General features: G+C 39.6%; 1 protein-coding gene across 2 annotated transcripts in view; it reads right to left on the reverse strand.

Annotated features, from left to right (window-relative positions):
- ATF1 (activating transcription factor 1) overlaps window positions 1–25,970 on the reverse strand; it is a 62,234-nt gene that overhangs the window by 13,811 nt on the left and 22,453 nt on the right. For both annotated transcript variants that reach the window (XM_052640815.1, XM_052640816.1), the window contains exon 3: window positions 4,117–4,217. In XM_052640815.1, coding sequence (XP_052496775.1) covers window positions 4,117–4,217 — 101 coding nt within the window. The remainder of the gene's footprint in view (window positions 1–4,116; window positions 4,218–25,970) is intronic.

Consider the following 25,970-nt stretch of genomic DNA (forward strand, 5'->3'; position numbering starts at 1 on the left):
TTCAACTGTAACTGTGGATTTATTTTGCTTTTCAGTTTTCTAAGTTTTTGACACATGTATTCTGAAGCTCTATTGTTAAGTGCATACATAGTTAGGGTTGTTATATCTTCTTGGTGAACTGATTTTCTCTTTATCTCTGATAATTTTTTTGCTCTGAAGTCCATTTTGTATGATACTAATACACCCACTTTACTTTCATTTTCATTATGTTATTTCTCTTGGTTATATGTATAGCAATATTAGTAGTGGTTTATAACATAAATATGTTCAGTATTTTGAAGAACTGCCAGATTGTTTCCATAGCCACTGTCCCCCTTACCAACATTTGTTATGTTTTGTTTGGGATTTTTTTAAGCATCCTACTAGGTTTGAAGTGGTATCTCATTATTTTGATTTGCATTTACCTAATGAAAAATCATGCTGAACAATTTTTTACATGCTTATTGGCCATCTGTGTTTCTTCTTTGGATAAATATTCTAGTCTTTTCCTCATTTTTTAACTGGGTTATTTGTCTTAACAATATTCAGTCTTTCAGTTGATGAAGATGTAATGTCTTTTCAGCTAAGATTTTAAAAAATTCCTCTCAATGAGATTTTGTAGTTTACAATATGCAAGTATTAGTATTATATATATCTGTTAAATTTACTTGACTGGTCAAAAAGTTCATTTAGGCCTTTCCATATGGAAAAAACCCAAACAAACTTTTTGGGTGACCTGATATATAACTTGGATTTATAAATTTAATTTCAAGTACTTTATATAGTTTATGTTGTTATGAGTAGGACTGTTTTCTTAATTTCATTTCTGGATTGTTTATTGCTAGTGTAGAGAAATACAGTTCATTTTGTATCCTGAAACCCTGCTGAACTTGTTTATTATTTCTACTTTAGTGGATCCTTTGGGATTTTCTATATATGAAATCACTGTCATCTGCAAACTTTTATTTCTTCCTTTCCAGTAAGCTTTTTAATTTTCTTAACTGCCTGAGAGTAGAAGTAGTGAGACATTCATAGCCTTGTCTTGTGCCTGCTCTTAGGAGGAGAAAATATTCAATCTTTCTCCATTAACTATGTCAGCTACGGGCTTTTGTAGATACTCATCATCAAGTTGAGGAAGCTCCCATCTATTTGTCTGATGAGAATTTTTATCATTGAAGGGCACTGTGTGTGTGACTCTTTGGACTGAAGCCTGCCAGGTTCTTCTCTCCCTGGGATTCTCCAGGCAAGAACACTAGAGTGGGTTGTCATTCCCTCCTCCAGGAAATCTTCCTGACCCGAGGATCGAACCTGTGTCTCTTGCATCTCCTGAATTGGCAGGCAGATTCCTTAGTGCTAAGTCATCGGGGAAGCCCTTTAACCCTGATTTCATCAAATGCTTTTTGTGTCTGCTGAGATGACTATAAGTTTTCCGGTTTTATCCTACAAATATGATTTATTACATTAATTGACTTTCAGATGTTAAACCAATTTTCCAGTCCTGGGATAAATCCTACTCAATTATGGTGTATAATACCTTCCATCTGTTAACCTATTTGACTTACTAATATTTTGTTGAGGATTTTTGTGTTTGTATTCACAGGAACACTGGTATATAGTTTTATCATCTCTTTTAACTAGTGAGTTTCAGTCATGTGCTCTTTTTTTTGGCCACACCTCAGGGCGCGTGGAACTTCCCTGCTCAGGGATGGGACCCATGCCTCCTGCAGTGGAAGTGCAGTCTTTTTAACATTGATTTTTATTATAGATTGCAGTTGCTTTACAGTGTTGTATTAATTTCCACTGTACAGCAAAGTGAATCAGTTATACATACACATATATCCCCTCTTTTTACATGTCCTCCCATTTAGGTCACCACAGAGCATTAAGCTGAGTCCCCTGTGCTGTACAGCAAGTTCTCATCAGTTTATCTGTTTTATACATAACAGTGTATATATGTCAATCCCAGTCTCCCAATTCATCCCACCCACCCACCTTGGTATCTGTTAATTTTTTCTCTACATCTGTGTCACTATTTCTGCTTTGCAAATAAGTTCACCTGTACCACCTTCCTAGATTCCAAATATAAACAATATTATACAGTATCTGTTTTTCTCCTTCGGACTTACCTCACTCTGTATGACAGTCTGTAGGTCTATCTATGTCTCTGCAAATGGCACTACTTTGTTCCTTTTATGGCTGAGTAATATTCCATTGTGTATGTGGGCCACATCTTCTTTTATCCATTCCTCTGCTGATGGACATTTAGGCTGGAAAGTGCAGAGTCTTAACCACTGACCCACCAGGGAATTCCCATGCTCTCTTAACCACTGGCCCACCAGCGAAGTCCCATGCTCTCTTAATATAATTACTGATACTGGTGGAACTAACATTTTATTATTTGCTTTTTAAAAAAATTCTTCTGCATTCTTTTAAGATTTTTAAAACTCCATTTTAATTTACCTATTGTGTATCTGACTAAATCTCTTTGTATAGTTTCTTTAGTAGTTGCTCTGGTGTTACAGTACAGATGACAAGTCTACTTAGTCAATGTTTTCCCACTTGAAGTGAATCTTAGAAACCTTACTACCACATTAAATCCCTACCTGATCCCATTTATTTTGTAAGTTGTCTTATATTTTACCTCTGCATACACTGAAAGCCCCATCAGAGTCATTTTTCTCAACTGTCAAATATATTTCAACTATCAAACTATTCACCGAAGAACAGTCTATTATATTTGCCCAGATCTTGCTATTCCAAGTTTCTTTTGGTCTTAATAACTTAGTAGTTATTTTAGAGAAACTCTGCTGTTGATGATTTCTCTTAGTTTTCTTTTATCTGAGAATACTTAGTTCAACTCCATTTCCCAGGGTTATTTTTACAAGACACAGAATTCTGGATTAACAGTTCTTTTCTTTCAGTACTTTAAAAATGCTATTCATTTCTTCTAGCCTGCAGTTTTGGTGAGAAATCAAGAGTCTTTCACAGCATTCCCTTATAAGTGGTGTGTCATATAAGTGGTTGCTCACAATATGTGTTTATTTCATAGCTATTTAATTATGGCATGTCTGGGCAGGGGTTTCTTTTGTGTTTTATCCTGTTTAAGATTTGCCAAGTTTTTTGAATCTGTAGGTTTCACTGAACTTGCGAACATTTCAGTCATTATTTCCAAAAGTATTTTTTCTGCAACATACTTTTTTTCTGTTCTATGACTCACATGACACAATGTTAAATCTTTGGGAACTGTCTCTCTAGTCCCTGGGAATTAATTTTTCTGATCTCTATTCTTCAGACTGGATACTCTCCACTGAACTATCTTTAAGTTGAGTAACTTATCTCTGTTCTCCTATTGAATCCATCCAGTGAGGTTTTTTTTCAGTTAACTGTATTTCTCAGCTATAGAATTTGTTTCGTTCTTTTCATATCTATTCTTTTTGCTGAGAGTTTCTATCTTTCCATTCATTTCAAGAGAATCTACCCTTACTTGTTAGTCAGAACATTGCAGTAATAGCTCCTTTAAAGTCCTTATCATATAATTCCAGTATCTTGTTCATCTAGGAGATGATGGCATTTGCTGATAGTCTTTCCTTACAAGTTAAGATTCTTCCAGGTTCTTTGTATGCCAAGTAATGGACATTTTCAATATTATGATACCTGACTCTTTTTTAAATCCTGCAGAGAATTTTTGATATTCTTCTTTTAGCAGGCTATCAACCTGGTTGTATCTAAACCACAAGTTCTGATTGGCCTTCTGTGTGTTGTAGTTCCAACATCAGTTTCAGTTTTCAAAGACTCTGCAGTGCTATTCAGATTTGACCCCGTGTGCACCATGTAGCGGCCAGTTTGGAACTTGAGCTGCAAAGTAGTTCAATTCTTAAAATCTACAGTCCTTTCAAATTACTATTAAAGTTAACTAAAAGTAAACACAGATATCTAATACTTTGCCAGAAGGTAAGTCTAAACTCCTCCTCAGCACAGCAACAGGGGCCCTTCATAACCTGGCTCAAGCCTATCTCTCTTAACACATGCCTTCTGATACAAACACATGTTCCTTCTTGATGTAATCTGCTTTGCATTAAACCATTCAAACTCATGTGGTAATATAACACACACAGGATTTGATACATGAGCACTAACCTGTAAGATGGGCGCCGTGCTAGGATCCCGTGGGTTTTCTGTGAGGAGCCTATGCTGTCGGATGAGTCCTGAGACTCCTCACTCTCTGATAAAGATGATACCTGAAAAACAGAACTGGTTTTACTAAGATGAACAAACCAAGTGGGAAAAGAATTAAATTTAATTTTTACTTAAAAAAAAAAAATCTGTCTTCTACCACCCAAATTCATTTGTCATTAAATCTAAGGTCTAAAAGAAAGAAAGAAAAGGAAAAAGGAGGAAGTTTATTTCAGGAGTCTAAACTAAAGAAACATACAACACAGCAGGCTCAGAACTACGAAGTCTATCCCCCAAATGAAGCAATACTACTGCACTAGAGCTGTAAATACCAGTCTTGAGACTGTTGCACACTACTCAGATTTTTTATCATTAATGCTGTCTGATTTGGATTTTGGACATGCTTTGAAATGCTACTAGATATCCAACTAATATCTAGTTAATAGATAATGACATTGAGGAGTCTGCTGAATATACAAACCTGTGTGTCAGGGAAGAGCTCTGGGCTAGACATACATATTGGAAGTCAGCTCTCTAGGACAGTCCTTAAAGCCACAAGACTAAGTGAGCTCAGGAAGGAGAGACAGGACAAAACCCAGGGACATTCTTAGCAGTAAGAGGTTGAAAAGAAGGGGAGGAACCAGCAAATGAGGCCAAGAATAAGCCACCAGTGAGGCAGGAGGAATACCAAATGAACGCAGTGTCCTTGAAAAACTAGCAAAGGCAGAGTATTAAGGAGAAAAGAATGATCAACCATGTCAAATTCTGCTAGCAGGTGAAGTAATGTAAGGACCCAGGACAACCATTAGATCTGGCAAAGTGGAGGTCACTGGGAAGGGCAGGTACAAACATAAGTAAATTTAAAAATCTGTAATAATTAGCTTTATCTCATTTCATAATTGAATTAGTTAATACATGTAAAGCATTCAGTGCATGGCATAGCACAAGTACACATTAAATTTTAACTACTATTAATAATAAACCTATTGATTGTCTGTGAAAGCCTCCTTGATGAGATATTTAACTTGAGATCTGAAAGGCAAGAGAAGCCAATGCTGGAAATGTTGAGGAGAAAACTTTCAAGTAGAGAAAAAAGTAAAACCTATTAAAACTAGTCAGCACAATAACCATATGCAAGTTTTAAGTTACATCTTACAACTGAGGAAATATGATATTTTTTAATGTATTAAATTTCTCAATATTTTTCTGAAGTTACATTGTGATACCTGACTTCTTTTAAAAAAATAAAACAGGCTTCTAGAAAGGACATAATAAATAAATTCTCTACATTACCTACTGTATACAGAAAGCCTTCCCCTAAACTATTTAGGCTTAGATCTTAAATTTCCAAAGAAGCTTATTTTACACTGTACCTTCAAAAATGAGTTCAAGTATACTTATACTTTTTTATATCTTAAATCTTTATCTTTTGATAGAAAAGAAAGAACGGGTCATAATCAGTAATAGTTAATAAATAATCACAGTAACAAACAACACAGTAATAATTAAAGAAGATCAGTCGCTTCTGTTTCCTCAAGCATCACAGATATACCATTTCTAATCTAAATCTTAGCTGTTTTACCTTTTGTCCGCAGATTTACTCCAAAGCCTCCCAGTGAACTCAAGAAAATAATTCCTAGAACTAAGACATTACTTATAACTAAGAGGAAGAACCTCTAATGACAGCACTAGCAAGTAAGAGTAAAATCCTCACATTAAAAACTCAGAAAAACCATGCAGCAATCACCTTTCACAAAGGAAAAAACACATAAAGACGGAGCTCCAGAGCTGACAGCCCTGCCAGATGCTGTATATACTCAAGAGGGAAAAAGAGCTACACACACAGTGTACATACTCAAGGAAAAATGAGTTATACAGACACCGTATATGCTCAAGAGGAAAATGAGCTACACAGCCACTGTAAATACTCAAGAGGAAAGATGAGTTATACAGCCACTGTATATACTCAAGAGGGAAAATGGGTTACAGATTTTCTTCCAAGATAGCTGCTTCTAAAAATGAGAGATGACCAAAGGCATTCTGAGACTCATAGGAGCCAGAAGATAAAACGGGGAGAAAGAGTAAAAAGCAAAGAACCCAGAAAGGCTCTTTCCTTCCTACTGTTGCCAGCTGTAAATAGACAGGCGTAAGTAAGAATTTTACAATGAGGGAACTCTCTTTTATATGATCACCATAAAGCATAAAGTAGGTACTTTCTTACTTTGCTAAGACACTCACATCATCACCCTTTCTTCAGAATTCTCTTTTTCGTGAAGGATACCACTAGGATAAAAAGATGCTTTCCCTTCAGAAAATCTTTCATTTCCTTAAATTTTGAACAATAACTTCTCCCCAAAATTGCCTTCTGTTTTCACTGGGTAGTATATACATGAAACTAGCAGTTCTAAAACTTTTCCATTCACTTCATTTGTTCTATAGTCCAATCTCTAAGACATCGTTATCTTGGTCTGTAATACTGAAACTACAGCAACTTCAGTTGTCCAAAGACTCCAGGTTCACAAGTCCCCTCTCTCAGCCACTAAGTCTTTTAATTTCTGTACCGTTTGCACGTGTGGTGGGTGAATTACAGAAGACTGAGCTGTCTGGATGACCCCCTGAACCTGTACTTGCTCTCCAGGAAGAGGTACAATTGTCACTGGCGCAGATCCTCTTAATGACATCTAAGAACAAATAAAAATTCAATTAACATAATATAATACCTGTGCATGTAAGATAGCTGAGTTCTTTATACTAGAAAACACATTTTAGAGCTTGTTATATATAACGACATCTATTAATCACACATTAGCTATTTTCTGTGTGCAGGAGATTGCACTAGGAGTATAAAATGAACAGAGTAAGAGTTATAATACAAGCAAAAATAGAGAAACCAAACTATTGTGGGAGCAAAGACAGAGTACTATTTCAGCTGGGTCTTGAAAGATATATAATTTCCTGATGGTATGTATGGGGAACAGGGTTGGAAGATATTTTGGGTGGTGGAACTGATTGTATAAAAACATCACTGTTCTTTAGGACATGTCATTCTGAAGAGAGCTGGTTAAAAACAATTAAGAAATCAAGGGTCAAAAAGTGAGAGAGGGGCTTCCCTGGTAGTCCAGTGGTTAAGACTTTGCACTTCCACTACAGAGGACACAGGTTCGATCCCTGGTTGGGTAACTATTATCCCACATGATGTGTGGTGTGGCCAAGAAAAAATTTAAAATTTTTTAAAAAGTGAGAAATACCAACTTTGGGCAGCATCTTTAAAAATTTTTTTTTCATGATTAAATTTTTTACTTAAAATATTTTATTTCTGTGGAAAGCAGATGGGGAGTCATGGAAATACCACAATAAAATACTAAACCAAGAAAAGTCCACCCATCATCTTTCAAGACTCAGCTCAGGTTCTACCTCTTCCAAGAAGCTTTCCCAGAAATTTTCAGATCTCTCACCTTCCCCTAGACTATGCTGGTTCTAAGCATTCATCCTGGGCTTAAACACAAAATAAAATACAAGGCTGCTCCTCAAGTCCTGAAAATCACCTTCGTGACTCTTTTCTGTGTATGCAACAGGTCCTCAATAACAATGCCTTATTCACTTTCATTTAAGGTTCTTTATCCTTTCCCAAAGTTGGATTAAATTCGTCTCACTATCCCCTGAATGCCTAGGTCATAAAATATTGTATATAAAAATTTATCCAAATTATCAGAAAGGGAGTGTAAAAAAACACCTTTTAAAACTGCATTCTCCCAAAATAAAATACTTAGGAATAAACCTGACCAAGGAGATGCAAGACTTATAGGCTGAAACTATAAAACATTAAGAAAGGAAACATTAGATAATTGAAAGAAATGGAAAGACAGGCCATGCTCTTGGATTGGGAGAGTTAATATTGTTAAAACACAGTAATACCCAAAAACAGATTTAATAGAATCCCTCTCAAATTACCACTGATATTTTTCACCAAACTAGAACAAATAATCCTAAAATTTACATGGAACCATAAAAGGCCCAGAACTGCCAAAGCAATCCTGAAGAAAAAGAACAAAACATGAGGTATAATCCTCCCAGACTTCAACAATACTACAAAGCTACAGTAATCAAAACAGCCTGGTACTGGCATAAAAACAGACATATAGATCAATGGCTCAGAAAAGAGAGCCCAAAATTAAACTCACACACCTAGTCAGTCTTCAACACAGGAAACAATATTGTATGAATACTGTGGGAGAAGACAGTCTCTTCAGCAAGCAGTGCTGGGAAAGTTGGACAGCTACAACACACCCTCTCACTATATACAAAAATAACACGACATCGTAAAACTCCTAGAAGAGAACATAGACAAAACATTCTCTGACATGAATCGTACTTATGTTTTTTCAGGTCAGTCTCCCAAGGCAACAGAAATAATAACAAAAACAAAGAAAAGGGACCTAATCAAACTTACAAACTGTTACACAGTAAGGAAACCATAAATAAAACAAAAAGACAACCTATAGAATGGGAGGAAATATTAACAAATGATGTGACCAACAAGGGCTGAATTTTCAAAATTTACAAACAGAGCATACAACTCAACAAACGACCCAATCCCACAATGGGCAGAAGACCCAAACACACCTTTCTCCAAAGAATCATACAGATGGCCAACAGGCACATGAAAAGATGCTCAACACTGCTAATTTATTAGAAAAATGCAAATCAAAACTATAGGGAGGGGGAATTCCTTGGTGGTCCAGTGGTTAGGACTCCAAGTTTCCACTGCAGTGGGCACAAATTTGATCCCTGATAGGGAACTAAGATCCTGTAAAAAACCCAAAAACCAATGAGGTACCACCTCACACCAGTCAGAACGGCCGTATTTAAAAGTCTACAAATAACAAATGCTGGAGAGGGTGTAGAGAAAAAAAAAGAACCCTCCTACACTGTTGGTGAGACTGTAAGGTGGTGAAGTAGTGCAGACACTATAGAAAACAGTATGGAAATTCCTTGGAAAACTAAAAACAGATTTACCATATGATCCAGCAATCCTACTTCCTGGGCATACATTGGACAAAACCACAATTCAAAAGATAAACGCATCCCTGTGTTCCAAGCAGCACTATACACAATAGGCAAGACATGGAAACAACCTAAACATCCGTCAACAGATGAATGGATAAAGAAGATGCAGTATATATAAACAGTGGAATACTACGCAGCCATTAAAAAGAATGAAATAACGCCACCTGCGGCATCATGAACACAACTAGAGACGATCATACTAACTGAAGTCAGAAAGAAGGATGACAAATACCATATGATACCCACTTACACATGGAATGTAAAAGACGACACAGAGGAGCCTGTCTATGGGACAAACAGAATCAGGGGCAGAGAGAGAAGAGGCTGGTGGTTACCGAGGGGGAAGGGTTGAGGGACGGAGTGGAGTGAGAGGCTGGAGTTAGATGCAAGCTTTTATACATAGAATGGGTGAACAAGGTCCTACTCAGGTACAGCACAGAGAACTATATTCAATATCCTATGCTAAACCATAAGGGAAAAGAATATTTTAAAAAACCATACATACATACATTATTCTCGTCAATGTTATTTTCCCTTACGGTTTAGCACAGGATATTGTGTGTGCTCAGTCACTCAGTCGTGTTCAACTCTTTGCTGTCCAAGGGACTGTAGCCCACCAGGCTCCCCTGCCCATGGAACTTCCCAGGCAAGAATACGGGTTGCCACTTCCTACTCCAGGGGATCCCCTGACCCAGCAATTAAACCCATATATCTTGCATCTCCTGCATTGGGAGGTGGATTCTTTACCACTAGTGCCATCTGGAAAGCCCTGGCATAGGATATTGAATATATACTCTGGAGAAGGGAATGGCAATCCACTCCAGTATTCTTGCCTGGAGAATTCCATGGACAGAGAAGCCTGGTGGGCTATAGTCCACGGGGTTGCAAAAAGTCGGACATGACTGAGCGACTAACATACACACACACATATATATGGAGAGAGAGAAAAGAGAGATTATTATTATTGTTATTAGTTTTAACTGAATCACTTTGCTGAACAGCATAAGTAACACAAATATTCCAAATCAATTATACTTTGATTAAAAACAAACAGAAACCCCTTTATCCAGGCACTGAAAACTGTAGATTCTTAGCACAAGCAACTCCATTCAACCTCCCTCACACACTGTAAGAGACAAGACCAAACTCTAGCACACCTGTCAGCTTAAGGCTGTGTCCCTAGGATGACCCAGTATCTTCAAAAGGTCTCCCTGAGAAAGCTTAATGCTGCCAAATAATTAACTGCTTGTTCTAGCCAACACCTTTGACCTCACTTTTCTTGGAGTACTTAACCTTAGAAAAATTGCAGCTGTCAATCCTTTCTCTGACCCTTGAAATACAAATCTTTTACAACCCAGAAATGTCTCTCTCAAGGACCTGAAAGTCATCCCTTTGAAATGTAATCACCGAGAAGGACAGGGCCCTTGCCTACCAGTCTCTGTGGAAGGATGGGAACCTCAATTTGAGAAGCACCAATTAGCAAGCGGACACAGATGGCTTGATCACACTGACCAACCTCTCCACTTAACATCTTCAATACTTTTCCTTTAGTACACCCCAGCATTTTAAAAGGGACCCAAATTTTCTTTCGGCAGAGTTGAGCTTAATTTATGCTGGAGTTTCTCTTCCCTACTGCATGAGTGAACTGTGAAATCTCGCTGCCTTTAACAGGTGTCTAACTGTGTTTTTGTTGACAGTATCCCTCTATGGAGATACAGAAATTAATGAGTAAAAATAAACAGAACTCATGAATCTTAAGAGTCTAGCTCTAGAGGTACCATTACCCTCAGAGGTTCCCTTACTTTTCAGATCCTAACTAAAGCCAGTTCAGTTCAGTCACTCAGTCGTGTCCGACTCTCTATGACCCCACGGACTGCAGGATGCCAGGCTTCCCTGTCCATCACCAACTCCCAGAGTTTACTCAAACTCATGTCCATCGATTCGGGTGATGCCATCCAACTATCTTATCCTCTGTCAACCCCTTCTCCTCCTAGCTTCATCTTTCCCAGCATCAGAATCTTTTCCAATGAGTCGGTTCTTCACATCAGGTGGCCAAAGTAATGGAGTTTCAGCCTCAGCATCAGTCCTTCCAATGAATATTCAGATCTGATTTCCTTTAGGATGGACTGGTTGAATCTCCTTGCTGTACAAGAGCCTCTCAAGAGCCTTCTCCAACAGCACAGTTCAAAAGCATCAATTCTTCGGCGCTTAGCTTTCTTCATTTGACTACTGGAAAAACCATAGTAATGTCTCTGCTTTTTATATATGCTGTCTAGGTTGGTCATAGCTTTCCTTCCAAGGAGTAAGCGTCTTTTAATTTCATGTCTGCAGTCAACATCTGCAGTGATTTTGGAGCCCAAGAAAATAGTCTCTCACTGTTTCTGTTGTTTCCCCATCTATTTGCCATGAAGTGATAGGACCAGATGCCATGATCTTCGTTATCTGAATGTTGAGCTTTAAGCCAACTTTTTCACTCTCCTCTTTCACTTTCATCAAGAGGCTCTTTAGTTCTTCGCTTTCTGCCATGAGGGTGGTGTCATCGGTCTATCTGACGTTACTGATATTTCTCCCAGCGATCCTGATTCCAGCTTGTGCTTCATCCAGCCCGGCATTTCACATCATGTACTCTGCATATAAGTTAAATACACAGAGTGACAATATATAGCCTTGACATACTCCTTTTCCTATTTTGGAACCAGTCTGTTGTTCCATGTCTGGTTCTAACTGCTGTTTCCTAACCTGCATATAGGTTTCTCAAGATGCAGGTCAGGTGGTCTGGTATTCCCATCTCTTTCAGGATTTTCCACAGTCTATTGTGATCCACACAGTCAAAGGCTTTGGCATAGTCAATGAAGCAGAAATAGATGTTTTTCCGGAACTCTCTTGCTTTTTCGATGATCCAGCGGATGTTGGCAATTTGATCTCTGGTACCCCTGCCTTTTTTAAATCTAGCTTGAACATCTAGAAGTTCACAGTTCACATACTGTTGAAGCCTGGCTTGGAGAATCTGGAGCATTACTTTGGTAGCATGTGAGATGAGTGCAGTTGTGCAGTAGTTTGAATGTTCTTTAACACTGCCTTTCTTTGGGATTTTGAAAACTGACCTTTTCCAGTCCTGTGGCCACTGCTGAGATTTCCAGATTTGCTGGCATACTAAGTGCAGCACTTTCACAGCATCATCTTTTCGGATTTGAAATAGTTCATCTGGAATTCAATCACCTCCACTAGCTTTGTTCACAGTGATGCTTCCTAAGGCCTACTTGACTTCGCATTCCAGGATGTCTGCCTCTAGGTGAGTGATCACACCATCGTGATTACCTGGGTAGTGAAGATCTTTTTTGTGTAGTTCTTCTGTGTATTCTTGAACCTCTTCTTAATATCTTCTCTTCTGTCAGGTCCATACCATTTCTGACCTTTATTGAGCCCATCTTTGCATGAAATGTTCCCTTGGTATCTCTAATTTTCTTGAAGAGATCTCTAGTCTTTCCCATTCTATTGTTTTCCTCTTTCTTTGCACTGATCACTGAGGAAGGCTCTCTCATCTCTCCCTACTATTCTTTGGAACTCTGCATTCAAATGGGTATATCTTTCCTTTTTTCCTTTGCCTTTGGCTTTCCTTCTTTTCTCAGCTATTTGTAAGGCCTCCTCAGAAACCATTTTGCCTTCTTGCATTTCTTTTTCTTGGGGATGGTCTTGATCATTGCCTCTTGTACAATGTCACGAACCTCCGTCCATAGTTCTTCAGGCACTCTATCAGATCTAATCCCTTGAATCTGTTTGTCACTTCCACTGTATAATCGTAAAGTGTTTGATTTAGGTCATACCTGAATGGTCTAGCGGTTTTCCCTACCTTCTTCAATTTCAGTCTGAATTTGGCAATAAGGAGTTCATGATCTGAGCCACAGTCAGCTCCTAGTTCTGTTTTTGCTGACTGTACAGAGCTTCTCCAACTTCAGCTGCAAAGAATATAGTCAATTTAATTTCAGTATTGACCATCTGGTGTTGTCCACGTGTAGAGTCTTCTGTTGTTGAATGAGAGTGTCTGCTATAATCAGTACATTCTCTTGGCGAAACTGTTAGCCTTTGACCTGCTTTGTTTTGTACTCCAAGGCCAAATTTACCTGTTACTCCAGGTACCTCTAGACTTCCTACTTTTGCATTCTTTTTTGGGTGTTAGTTAGGACATCTTTTTGGGGTGTTAGTTCTAGAAGGTCTTGTAGGTCTTCATAAAACCATTCAACTTCAGCTTCTTCAGTGTTACTGGTAGGGGCATAGGCTTGGATTACTGTGATATTGAATGATTTGCCTTGGAAGCAAACGGAGATCATTCTGTTGTTTTTGAGACTGTATCCAAGTACGCATTTCAGACTCTTGTTGACTATGATGGCTACTCCATTTCTTCTAAGGGATTCTTGCTCACAGTAGTAGATGTAACTAACAGCCATCTGAGTTAAATTCACCCATTCCAGTCCATTTTAGTTTGCTGATTCCTAAAATGTCCATGTTCACTCTTGTCATCTCGTTTCCACTTCCAATTTGCCTTGATTCATGGACCTAACATTCCAGGTTCCTATGCAATACTGCTCTTTATAGCATCGGACTTTACTTCCATCACCAGTCACAATCACAAGTGGGTGTTGTTTTTGCTTTGGCTCTATCTCTTCATTCTGTCTGGAGTTATTTCTCCACTGATCTCCCACAGCATACTGAGCACCTACCAACCTGGGGAGTTCATCTTTCAGTGTCCTATCTTTTTGCCTTTTCATGCTGGTCATGGGGTTCCCAAGGCAAGAATACTGAAGTGCTTTGTCATTTCCTTCTCCAGTGGACGACATTTCGTCAGAATTCTCCATCATGGCCCATCCACCTTGGGTGGGTGGCCCTATAGGGCATGCATGGCTCATAGTTTCATTGGGTTAGACAAGGTTGTGGTTCATGTGATCAGTTAGATTAGTTTTCCGTTATTTTCATTCTGTCTGCCCTCTGATGGATAAGGACAAGAGGCTTATGGAAACTTCCTGATGGGAGCGATTGCCTGAGGGGGAAACTGGGTCTTGTTCTGATGGACAGGATCATGCTCAGTAAATTTAATCCAATTTTCTACTGATGGGCAGGACTTCGTTCCCTCCCTGTTGTTAGACCTGAGGTGGAGATGATGAAGATAATGGTGACCTCCTTCAAAAGGTCCCATGCAGCACTGTGGCACTCAGTGCCCCCAACCCCACAACAGGCCACCGTCAACCCACACCTCCACCAGAGATTCCTGGACACTCACGTGCAAGTCTGGATCAGACTCTTGTGGGGTCACTGCTCCTTTCTCCTGGGTCCTGGTGCTCCCAAGGTTCTGTCTGTGCCCTCCAAGAGTCAGTTTCCCCAGTCCTGTGTAAGTTCTGGCGGCTCTATGGTGGGGATGATGGTGACCTTCTCCAAGAGGGCTTATGCCATACCTAGGTCTGCTGCCCTTGCGGCAGGCCACTGCTGACCCGTACCTTCCCAGGAGACACTCAGTCACAGTTCTGGCTCAGTCTCTGTGGGGTCTGTGGGTCCTGGTACACACAAGGTTTGTTTGAGCCCTCTGAGACTCTCTGGTGGCTAAGGGTTTTGATTCTAAACGCTGTTTCGCCCCTCCTACCATCTTGCTGGGGCTTCCGCTTTGTCCTTGGATGTGGGGTATCTTTTTTTGGTGTGATCCAACATTCTCCAGTGGTGGTTGTTCAGCAACTTGCTGCTGAACAAATAAAGCCAGTCACTCAAATAATGAGGCAAGCTTGTGAGGGGGATAATTTACATGTCTAAAAGGATAAAAGTAAATCATTCCTCCAGAGTTTCTGGTAACCCTTGTGTTTTGTGCAGGCTATGGATCTGGCACATTTTAAGGGAAAAAGCTACCAGATTTTGTTTCAGCTAGTAGTCATTGCTATGCCTTACTAATCGTCGTTTTAACCTCACGAAATGCCTACTACTCAGAGTGCTAAAGCCTTGTGTCTTCCCACTGCCACTCTCAAACGTGATCATCTAAATCCTGAGGTCTTTCTTAAAGAAAGAAAAGGAGAGAGAGCTGCTGTTCCCTGCTCCCCTCAATTTTAATCTGTGGTTGAAACACAGATGATTGCCTCCACCTGTTATTTTTCAGCACTAACAGAGCCTTCTGCAATGAGAAATGTTCTAAATCTGCACTATGCAATATGGTAGTTACTGTCAAGCATTTCAAATGTGGCTAGTGTGACTGAGGGACTTTTAAATTTTATTTAACTGTAATTTAAATTAAAAATGAAATACCCACTGTGGTTACCACACTGAACAGTTATAGACCTTAGAGCTGTAGAACCTACTAGTACACCATGGCACTAACCTCAGAATCTCTTGTGGGAGATGTTAGAAGACGTAGAAAATGATTTTTTGGAGCTGCTCTGGTTAAACTGGGAACTGCATAACTGACTGCCTGTCACACTACTGTAGCTGGGCTGATTCTTATACAAATAGCTGGGCAAAAAATTAGCATACTGCTTTTCAGCTCCATAACTGGAATTCCCTGGTAGCTCAGAAGGTTGAAAGTCTGCCTGCAGTGCAGGAGACCTGGGTTTGATTCCTGGGTTGGGAAGATCACCTGGAGAAGGGAATGACTACCCAGTCCAGTATTCTTACCTAGACAATTCCATAGATAAAGGAGACTGTAAAGAGTTGGACATGACTGAGCAACTTTCACCTTGCTAACTGGGGGGTCCTTGGACCATAAAAACTTGGGTGAGGGAGGCTGGAGAGTTATTAGAGTGGCATGGTCAAGAAACCTCTATTTATTAGAGTATGAATCCGAAGTCTTCTAACTCCAGAGAGGCACACCAATTTCTGGAGTCAGACAGACATGGGCTGATTTTCAGCTAAAGGCTGTCATTTTCAGCTCTGTGATGCTGAACAAATTTGTAACCCTCGAGGGCCTCAGTTCTCCTTTGTAAATAGAATATTACTTTTTCAGAGTTAAAGTGAAGATTAAATAAGTAATAAGTAAAAAACAAATGGAATGGGGGAGGTAAAGAAAAGGAGCCTGCATATATATCTCTTACTTGGATCCTGTTTCAACAAACTGTTACAAAAAAAAAAAAAAAAAAAAAGATTTGTGTGTGTACACACACATAATAAATAACAAGAAAATTTAAACACTGGTTATTTTATGACAATAAGAATAATATTTTGGTATGATAATAGTAATGTGGTTATGTTTTTTAAAGGAGTTCTTCTGTTTGAGATACACACTAAAATATTGAAGGGTGAAATGATAACTAGAATTTGCTTCAATATAATCCAGTTGTCAGCAGACCAGAGGGGACAAGGAGCCATGAGTTTAATAATTGCTGAAAAAGGATGATGGGAACCATAATGGCTCAAACATCTCATCTTCGGAATATGTTTGAAATTTTCCATATTAAGTTTTTTGAAAAATACTCAGTATAACAGTGAACACAATAGTGGCTGATCCTGTGTGGCTCCAGAGCCCAATCCTCTTTGCAAGACATCTTATTCCTCCTTACCATTGAGTTTTAAAACCTCTCACACTGCATGTTCTCAATTTGCTTCCCACACAATAAGTTTATTTGTTTTGCTTTTTCATTTCAAGGAAAAAGAAAGAACAGACTGTTTTGACATTTGGAATGATGATTTTTTACTTACTTCAGTATCAGCTACGGCACACCCATAAGCCCAGGGTATCTGCTCAGTCATTAACAATTGGATTAATTCAAAATACAAATGAAAAATAAAATCAGTGAAATTTTTACATCTTTTGGTTTACTATTTAAAGATAATTTAACTGCAGTTCTGTGGTTTAAAAAAAATTTTCCCCGTAGTTAAGCCTATGCTGTACTTGCCCCAAAGTGTTTCTCTTTCTAGGTCTCAAAAGATTCAAAATGATCTGAGGCTTCCCTGGTGGCTCAGTGGTTAAGAATCCACCTGCCAACACAGGAGCCAAGGGTTTGATCCCTGGTCCAGGGACATCCCACACACTACGGAGCAACTAAGTCCGTGCACCACAAGTATTAAGCCTGCAGTCCAGAGCCTGGAACTGTAACTACTGAATACTGAAGCCTCTGCACCCTACAGCCCGTGCTCCACAAGTGAAGCCACTGCAAAGAGAAGCCTGTACACTGCAACTAGAGAGTAGCTCCCCTAGTCACAACTAGGGAAACACGCGTGCAGCAACGAAGACCTCGCACGGCCAAAAATAAATACACGTTAAAACAAGATGGGACAGAGAGGATTCATACATGGTCAGCTGACCAAAGAAAAGAATTCATACTCAAATTACAAACAAAATAAATTCATACTCAGAAGTATGCTTTCAGGAAAATGCCAAATCCAAGTATCTCCTATACAATTACTTCTTATTTTTCTTTAAGTACATATCCTTTTGTACATTCAAGTGTACTTAAAAAGAAAACCTTATTTCACTACAATAAACAGAAACTAGTATCATTTGCTATAACTATATGGTAACTATAAAAATAAATATAATGACAACAGTGCTGCTATTAAATATATTTTGAACTTAAAAACAGCGTACAATCTTAGATGTTTCATATTTCTTAATGCTTCTCTGTCCTCTGCTTCTTATATTCTAAAGACTCAAGATTCTAAATCACCAATCCGAAACCTGAAATACAGTAAGAACAAATAAGAGAGTAAATAAAATCACCTATCAAGGCGGACTTGAACTGCTCTCAAAGGAGAGAGGAACATTAAGAAGCCAGGATTTTCTCTAGGTAAAGATAAAAAGGACCACATCATCAGGTTAAGGTAACAAAAGGAACATTCCATAGGTATGGAGGAGGGAAGGGGTGAACAAAATGTTACTAGTTCTCCAGTAAAACCCAAATTAACATGACCTAGATGGTATAAAAAAAGAAAAGAAGAGCCTGAAACTCTAGAGGTGATTCCCCAGGCACCTGGCAATAGTAAATTCTTTTTGGAGAAAAAGTCTCATCCTTGGCCACAAAAAATGTCCACAGTTTCTCAGGATTAATGGACAGTAAAGAAAAAATAACCACAAGGCAGGAGAAACAAGATGCAAAAACTACAGTAGACAGTACAATCAGACCCAAATGATTTTAGATAATGACATTATCAAAGATTATAAAACAGTTATGCTATGTTTAAATACATGGTAGACTATTTCAAGAAAAGCTTGAAAATATCTTCAGTAAACACAAAACTACAGTAGATTTGAAAAAGAACCAAACATTTTCTAAAAACGAAGATGTAATACTTGAAATTTTAAAAATCATTGTTCAGATACACCAAATAAAGCTGAAGTGAACCTTAGTGAGTGGGATTATAGGTATGAAGAAATTATCTGAACTGCAGTATGGACAGACAAACAGATGGAAAATGAGAGGCTGAGTGAGAAGGACAAATAAGAGGACAGACAGAAAATGTGAAGAGATAATGGCTAAAAGTATTCTTCGAACAGACCCCAATCCATAGGCTCAAAAACCTTAGTAACTCCCATGGGGAATAAATAAGAATTCTACACCTAAACACAATATAAGGGAACCTGCAAAACAACTAAAGGTAAAGAAAAGACTATAAAAGTACCTAAAAAAAAAAGTTTATATTTAAAACAGCAATAGTCATGTCTTAATCTGACTTCTCAAAAGCAACAATGGGAGACAGAAGCCAACAGATTGCTATTTTAAGCGTGCTAAAAAATAACCTAGAATTCTATGCTCAGGGAAAATACCTTTTAAAAATGAAAATGAAATAGGTATTTTCAAGAAACAAAAACAGAGCAGCAGACTTACGTCAAAGTAAATTCTAAAGCAGTGGTTCTCAACCAGGAATGATTTTGCCCCTCAACGACATCTGACAACGTCTGAGGACATTTGGGATGTCAGAACTGGGTAGAGGGGTTGGTACTGACATCCACTGGGCAGAGACCACGGGTGCTGCTAAATATCCCACAATGCACAATCCCCCACAGCAAAGAACTGGCCAGCCCAAAATGTCCATAGTCCTGAGGCTTTTCTAAAGCAAATACTTAAAAGTAATCTCAAGTGGAAGCTGTGACATGTAAGAAGGAATGAGGAGCAAAGAAAGTGATAGATATGTGGGGAAAAAATGATGAATACGTAAAATAATAATGTTTTATGTGACTAAACGAAGTAAGAGAATAAATGGGAAATAAATATTCTAAAGTTACTGGACTATCTGAGAGGAAAAGTATTAATTAACTTTGGGCTTTACTAAGTAGGCATGCTGTAATTAAGAAAAATCACTAAAAAACTAGTAGTGAGTTTATGTATAGTTCAAATTAATACAAGTGATGACAGGATGGAACGAGAAATACCTCAAAAGAAGACAAGAAAGGAGAGAAAAAGAAACATGGAACCCGTGGGTCAAAAAGTACAAAATAAGATAGTAGGTCTAAATATGTATCAGTAACTATGTCAACTGTACATGGGTCAAAGCTCTGTTAAAGGTCTAGGAGGGACTTCGCTGGTGGTGCAGTGGTAAAGAATCTGCCTGCTAATGCAGGAGATACAGCTTCAATCCCGGTCTGGGAAGATTCCACGTGCCCATGTGCCACAACTGCTGAGCCTGCCAGCTGCAACTACTGAGCCCACAAGCCCTAGAGCCCGTGATGCACAAAAAGAGAAGCCACTGCAATGAGAAGCCCATGCACCACAATGAAGACCCAGTGCAACCAAAAGTAAATAAATAAATAAATTTAAGTCTAAGACTCTACAATGGAATACTATTCAGTCATAAAAAAAAGAATGGACTCTTGTCAGCTGGGACAACATGAACAGATCTTGAGGGCATTATGTTAAGTGAAATAAGTCAGACACAGAGAGATAAAAACCACATGACCTCACTTACATGACCTCACCACATGACCTCAAGCTCACAGAGAAAGACTGGTGTCTGCCAGAGGCAGGAGGTGAGCAAAATGGGTAAAGGGGGTCAAAAGATACAAACTTCCAGTTAAAAAACAGCTTGGTCACAGGAAGGCAATTTACAGCACGGTGACTATAGTTAATAATACTGTATTGCTTATTTTAAAATTGCTGACAGAATAAAATTTAAAACTCCTCATCACAAGGAAAAGAATTTTTGAAACTGTACAGTAAGGGATGGTAATTGGACATACTGTAGTGATCATTTCCCCATGCACACAGATATTAAATCCTTATATTGTACACATGAAGTTAATAGTGTTACATGTCAATTACACCTGAAACAAAACAAAAACCACCATGAGATACTGCAACATACTCACCAGAATGGTTACAACTTAAGGAAATAAAACCAATTTGGGGCACTTAAGTGTATCAACAGGGTTCTCATAAACTTCAGATGGTGTTGTCAATTGGTATAAGAAGTTTATAAAACTGTTGGCAGTATCTAATATAACTAAGTCAGGGGCAGCCGAGAGGAGCTACCCTATGCCTGAGTCACAGGCGGTGGCCAAGAGGAGCAGGGTGGTGGCCGAGAGCTCCAGGCTGCGACGGCACAAGAGCGGCCGAGAGGAGCTACCCCATGCCCGAGGTCAGGGGCTGCGGCTGAGAGGAGCTACCCCACCTCCAAGGAGCTGCTGCTGCGCAGGCGCAGGAGGGCCGAGAGGAGCTACTCCACGTTCAAGGTCAGGAGGGGCGGCGGTGAGGAGATAACCCTCATCCAAGGTAAGGAGCAGCAGCTGCGCTTTGATGGAGCAGCCGTGAAGAGATACCCCATGTCCAAGGTAGAAGAAACCCAAGAAAGACGATAGGTGTTGCAAGAGGGCATCAGAGGGCAGACACACTGAAACCATACTCACAGAAAACTTGTCAATCCGATCACACGGACCACAGCCTTGTCTAACTCAATGAAACTAAGCCATGCCCTTTGGGGCCACCAAGACGGGCGGGTCATGGTGGAGAGGTCTGACAGAATATGGTCCACTGGAGAAGGGAATGGCAAACCACTTCAGTATTCTTGCCTTGAGAACCCCATGAACAGTAGGAAAAGGTAAAATGATAGGATATTGAAAGAGGAACTCCCCGGGTCAGTAGGTGCCCAATATGCTACTGGAGATCAGTGGAGAAATAACTCCAGAAAGAATGAAGGGATGGAGCCAAAGCAAAAACAATACCCAGCTATGGATGTGACTGGTGATAGAAGCAAGGTCCGATGCTGTAAAGAGCAATATTGCCTAGGAACGTGGAATGTTAGGTCCATGAATCAAGGCAAATTGGAAGTGGTCAAACAGGAGATGGCAAGAGTGAACGTCGACAATCTAGGAATCAGCGAACTAAAATGGACTGGAATGGGTGAATTTAACTCAGATGATCATTATATCTACTACTGTGGACAGGAATCCCTTAGAAGAAATGGAGTAGCCATCATGGTCAACAAGGGTCTGAAATACAGTATTTGGATGCCATCTCAAAAACAACAGAATGATCTCTGTTTGTTTCCAAGGCAAACCATTCAATATCACAGTAATCCAAGTCTATGCCCCGACCAGTAACACTGAAGAAGCTGAATGGCTCTATGAAGATCTATGAGACCTTTTAAAAGAACACCCAAAAAAGATGTCCTTTTCTTTTTTTTTTAATTTTTACTTTATTTTGCTTTACAATACTGTATTGGTTTTACCATACATTGACATGAATCCGCCACGGGTGTACATGAGTTTCTGATCCTGAACCCCCCTCCCACCCCATATCATCTCTCTGGATCATCCCCGTGCACCAGCCCCAAGCCTTCTGTATCCTGCATCGAACATAGACTGGCGATTCGTTTCTTAGTAGTAGTAGTAGTCTGTCACTCAGTCGAGTCTGACTCTTTGAGACCCCATGGACTATAGCCTACCAAGCTCCTCCCTCTATGGGATTCTCCAGGCAAGAGTACTGGAGTGGGTTGCCATTTTCTTCTCCAGGGGATCTTCCCGACCCAGGGATCAAACCCAAGTCTCCCACATTCCAGGCAGACACTTTAACATCTGAGCCACCAGGGTTTCTTACGTGATAGTATACATGTTACAATGCCATTCTCCCAAATCATTCCACCCTCTCCCTCTCCCTCAGAGTCCAAAAGTCTGTTCTATACATCTGTGTCTCTTTTGCTGTCTCCAATACAGGGTTATCATTATCATCTTTCTAAATTCCATATATATGTGTTAGTATACTGTATTGGCATCCCACTCCAGTACTCTTGCCTGGAAAATCCCATGGATGGAGGAGCCTGGTAGGCTGCAGTCCGTGGGGTCGTGAAGTCGGGCATGACTGAGCAACTTCACTTTCACTTTTCACTTTCATGCATTGGAGAAGGAAGTGGCAACCCACTCCAGTATTCTTGCCTGGAGAATCCCAGAGATGGGGGAGCCTGGTGGGCTGCCATCTATGGGGTCACACAGAGTCAGACACGACTGAAGTGACTTAGCAGCAGCAGCAGCAGCATACTGTATTGGTGTTTTTCTTTCTGGCTTACTTCACTCTGTATAGTAGGCTCCAGTTTCATCCACCTCATTAAAACTGATTCAAATGTATTCTTTTTAATGGCTGAGTAATACTCCATTGTGTATGTGTACCACAGCTTTCTTATCCATTCATCTGCTGATGGACATCTAGGTTGCTTTCATGTCCTGGCTATTATAAACAGTGCTGCGATGAACATTGGGGTACATGTGTCTCTTTCAATTCTGGTTTCCTTGGTGTGTATGCCCAGCAGTGGGATTGCGGGGTCATAAGGCAGTTCTATTTCCAGTTTTTTAAGGAATCTCCACACTGTTCTCCATAGTGGCTGTACTAGTTTGCATTCCCACCAACAGTGTAAGAGGGTTCCCTTTTCTCCACACCCTCTCCAGCATTTATTGCTTGTAGACTTTTGGATCGCAGCCATTCTGACTGGTGTGAAATGGTACCTCACTGTGGTTTTGATTTGCATTTCTCTGATAACAAGTGATGTTGAGCATCTTTTCATGTGTTTTGTTAGCCATCCGTATGTCTTCTTTGGAGAAATGTCTATTTAGTTCTTTGATCCATTTTTTGATTGGGTCATTTATTTTTCTGGAATTGAGCTGCAGGAGTTGCTTGTATATTTTTGAGATTAGTTGTTTGTCAGTTGCTTCATTTGCTATTATTTTCTCCCATTCCGAAGGCTGTCTTTTCACCTTGCTTATAGTTTCTTTTGTTGTGCAGAAGCTTTTAATTTTACTTAGATCCCATTTGTTTATTTTTGCTTTTATTTCCAGTATTCTGGGAGGTGGATCATAGAGGATCCTGCTGTGATTTATGTCGGAGAGTGATTTGCCTATGTTCTCCACTAGGAGTTTTATAGTTTCTGGTCTTATGTTTAGATCTTTAATTCATTTTGAGTTTATTTTTGTGTATGGTGTTAGAAAGTGATCTAGTTTCATTCTTTTGCAAGTGGTTGACCAGTTTTCCCAGCACCACTTGTTAAAGAGATTGTCTTTAATCCATTTATATTCTTGCCTCCTTTGTCGAAGATAAGGTGTCCATAGGAGTGTGGATTTATCTCTGGGCTTTCTATTTTGTTCCATTGATCTATATTTCTGTCTTTGCGCCAGTACCATACTGTCTTGATGACTGTGGCTTTGTAGTAGAGCCTGAAGTCGGCAGGTTGATTCCTCCAGTTCCATTCTTCTTTCTCAAGATTGCTTTGGCTATTCCAGGTTTTTTGTATTTCCATACAAATTGTGAAATTATTTGTTCTAGCTCTGTGAAAATTACTGCTGGTAGCGGTCCTTTATAATGTCCTTTTCATTATAAGGGACTGGAATGCAAAGGTAGGAAGTCAAGAAACACCTGGGATAACAGGCAAATCTGGCCTTGGAATATGGAATGAAGCAGGGCAAAGGCTAATAGAGTTTTGCCAAGAGAACACACTGGTCATAGCAAACACCCTCTTCCAACAACACAAGAGAAGAATCTACACATGGACATCACCAGATGGTCAACACCAAATTCAGATTGATTATATTCTTTGAAGCCAAAGATGGAGAAGCTCTATACAGTCAGCAAAAACGAGACCGGGAGCTGACTGTGGCTCAGATCATGAACTCCTAAATTGAAGAAAGTAAGGAAAACCACTAGACCATTCAGGTATGACCTAAATCAAATCCCTTATGACTATAGAGTGGAAGTGAGAAATAGATTTAAGGGACCAGACCTGATTGACAGAATGCCTGATGAACTATGGACTGAGATTTGTGACACTGTACAGTAGACAGGGATCAAGACCATCCCCCCATGGTAAAGAAATGCAAAAAAGCAAAATGGCTGTCTGGGGAGGGCTTACAAATAGCTGTGAAAAGAAGAGAAGTGAAAAGCAAAGGAGAAAAGGAAAGATATAAGCATCTGAATGCAGAGTTCCAAAGAATAGCAAGGAGAGATAAGAAAGCCTTCCTCAGCGATCAATGCAAAAAAATAGAGGAAAACAACAGAATGGGAAAGACTAGAGATCTCTTCAAGAAAATTAGAGATACCAACGGAATATTTCATGCAAAGATAGGCTCGATAAAGGACAGAAATGGTATGGACCTAACAGAAGCAAAAGGTATTAAGAAGAGGTGGCAAGAATACACAGAAGAACTACACAAAAAAGATCTTCATGACCCAGGTAATCACGATGGTGTGATCACTCACCTAGAGCCAGACATCCTGGAATGTGAAGGAAGTCAAGTGGGCCTTAGAAAGAAAGCATCACTACGAACAAAGCTAGTGGAGGTGATGGAATTCCAGTGGAGCTGTTTCAAATCCTGAAAGATGATGCTGTGAAAGTGCTGCACTCAATATGCCAGCAAATTTGGAAAACTCAGCAGTGGCCACAGGACTGCAAAAGGTCAGTTTTCATTCCAATCCCAAAGAAAGGCAATGTCAAAGAATGTTCAAACTACCGCACAATTGTACTCATCTCACACACTAGCAACATAATGCTCAAAATTCTCCAAGCCAGGCTTCAGCAGTACATGAACCATGAACTTCCAGATGTTCAAGCTGGTTTTAGAAAAGGCAGAGGAACCAGAGATCAAATTGCCAACATCCGCTGGATCATAGAAAAAGCAAGAGAGTTCCGGAAAAACATCTATTTCTGCTTTATTGACTATGCCAAAGCCTCTGACTGTGTGGATCACAATAAACTGTGGAAAATCTGAAAGAGATGGGCATACCAGGCCACCTGTCCTGCCTCTTGAGAAACCTGTATGCAGGTCAGGAAGCAACAGTTAAACCTGGACATAGAACAACAGACTGGTTCCAAATAGGAAAAAGAGTACGTCAAGGCTGTATATTGTCACCCTGCTTATTTAACTTATATGCAGAGTACATCATGAGAAATGCTGGGCTGGAAAAAGCACAAGCTGGAATCAAGACTGCTGGGAGAAATATCAATAACTTCAAATATGCAGATGACACCACCCTTATGGCAGAAAGTGAAGAGGAAATAAAAAGCCTCTTGATGAAAGTGAAAGAGGAGAGTGAAAAAGTTGGCTCAAAGCTCAACATTCAGAAAACGAAGATCATGGATTCTGGTCCCATCACTTCATGGGAAATAGATGGGGAAACAGCAAAGCCCAAATATTTTGGGGCTCCAAAAATCACTGCAGATAGTGATTTCAGCCATGAAATTAAAAGATGCTTACTCCTTGGAAGGAAAGCTATGATCAACCTAGATAGCATATTCAAAAGCAGAGACATTACTTTGCCAACTAAGGTCCATCTAGTCAAGGCTATGGTTTTTCCAGTGGTCATGTATGGATG

The sequence above is a fragment of the Budorcas taxicolor genome, chromosome 5, assembly GCF_023091745.1.
Source record: "Budorcas taxicolor isolate Tak-1 chromosome 5, Takin1.1, whole genome shotgun sequence".
Taxonomy (NCBI): Eukaryota; Metazoa; Chordata; class Mammalia; order Artiodactyla; family Bovidae; genus Budorcas; species Budorcas taxicolor.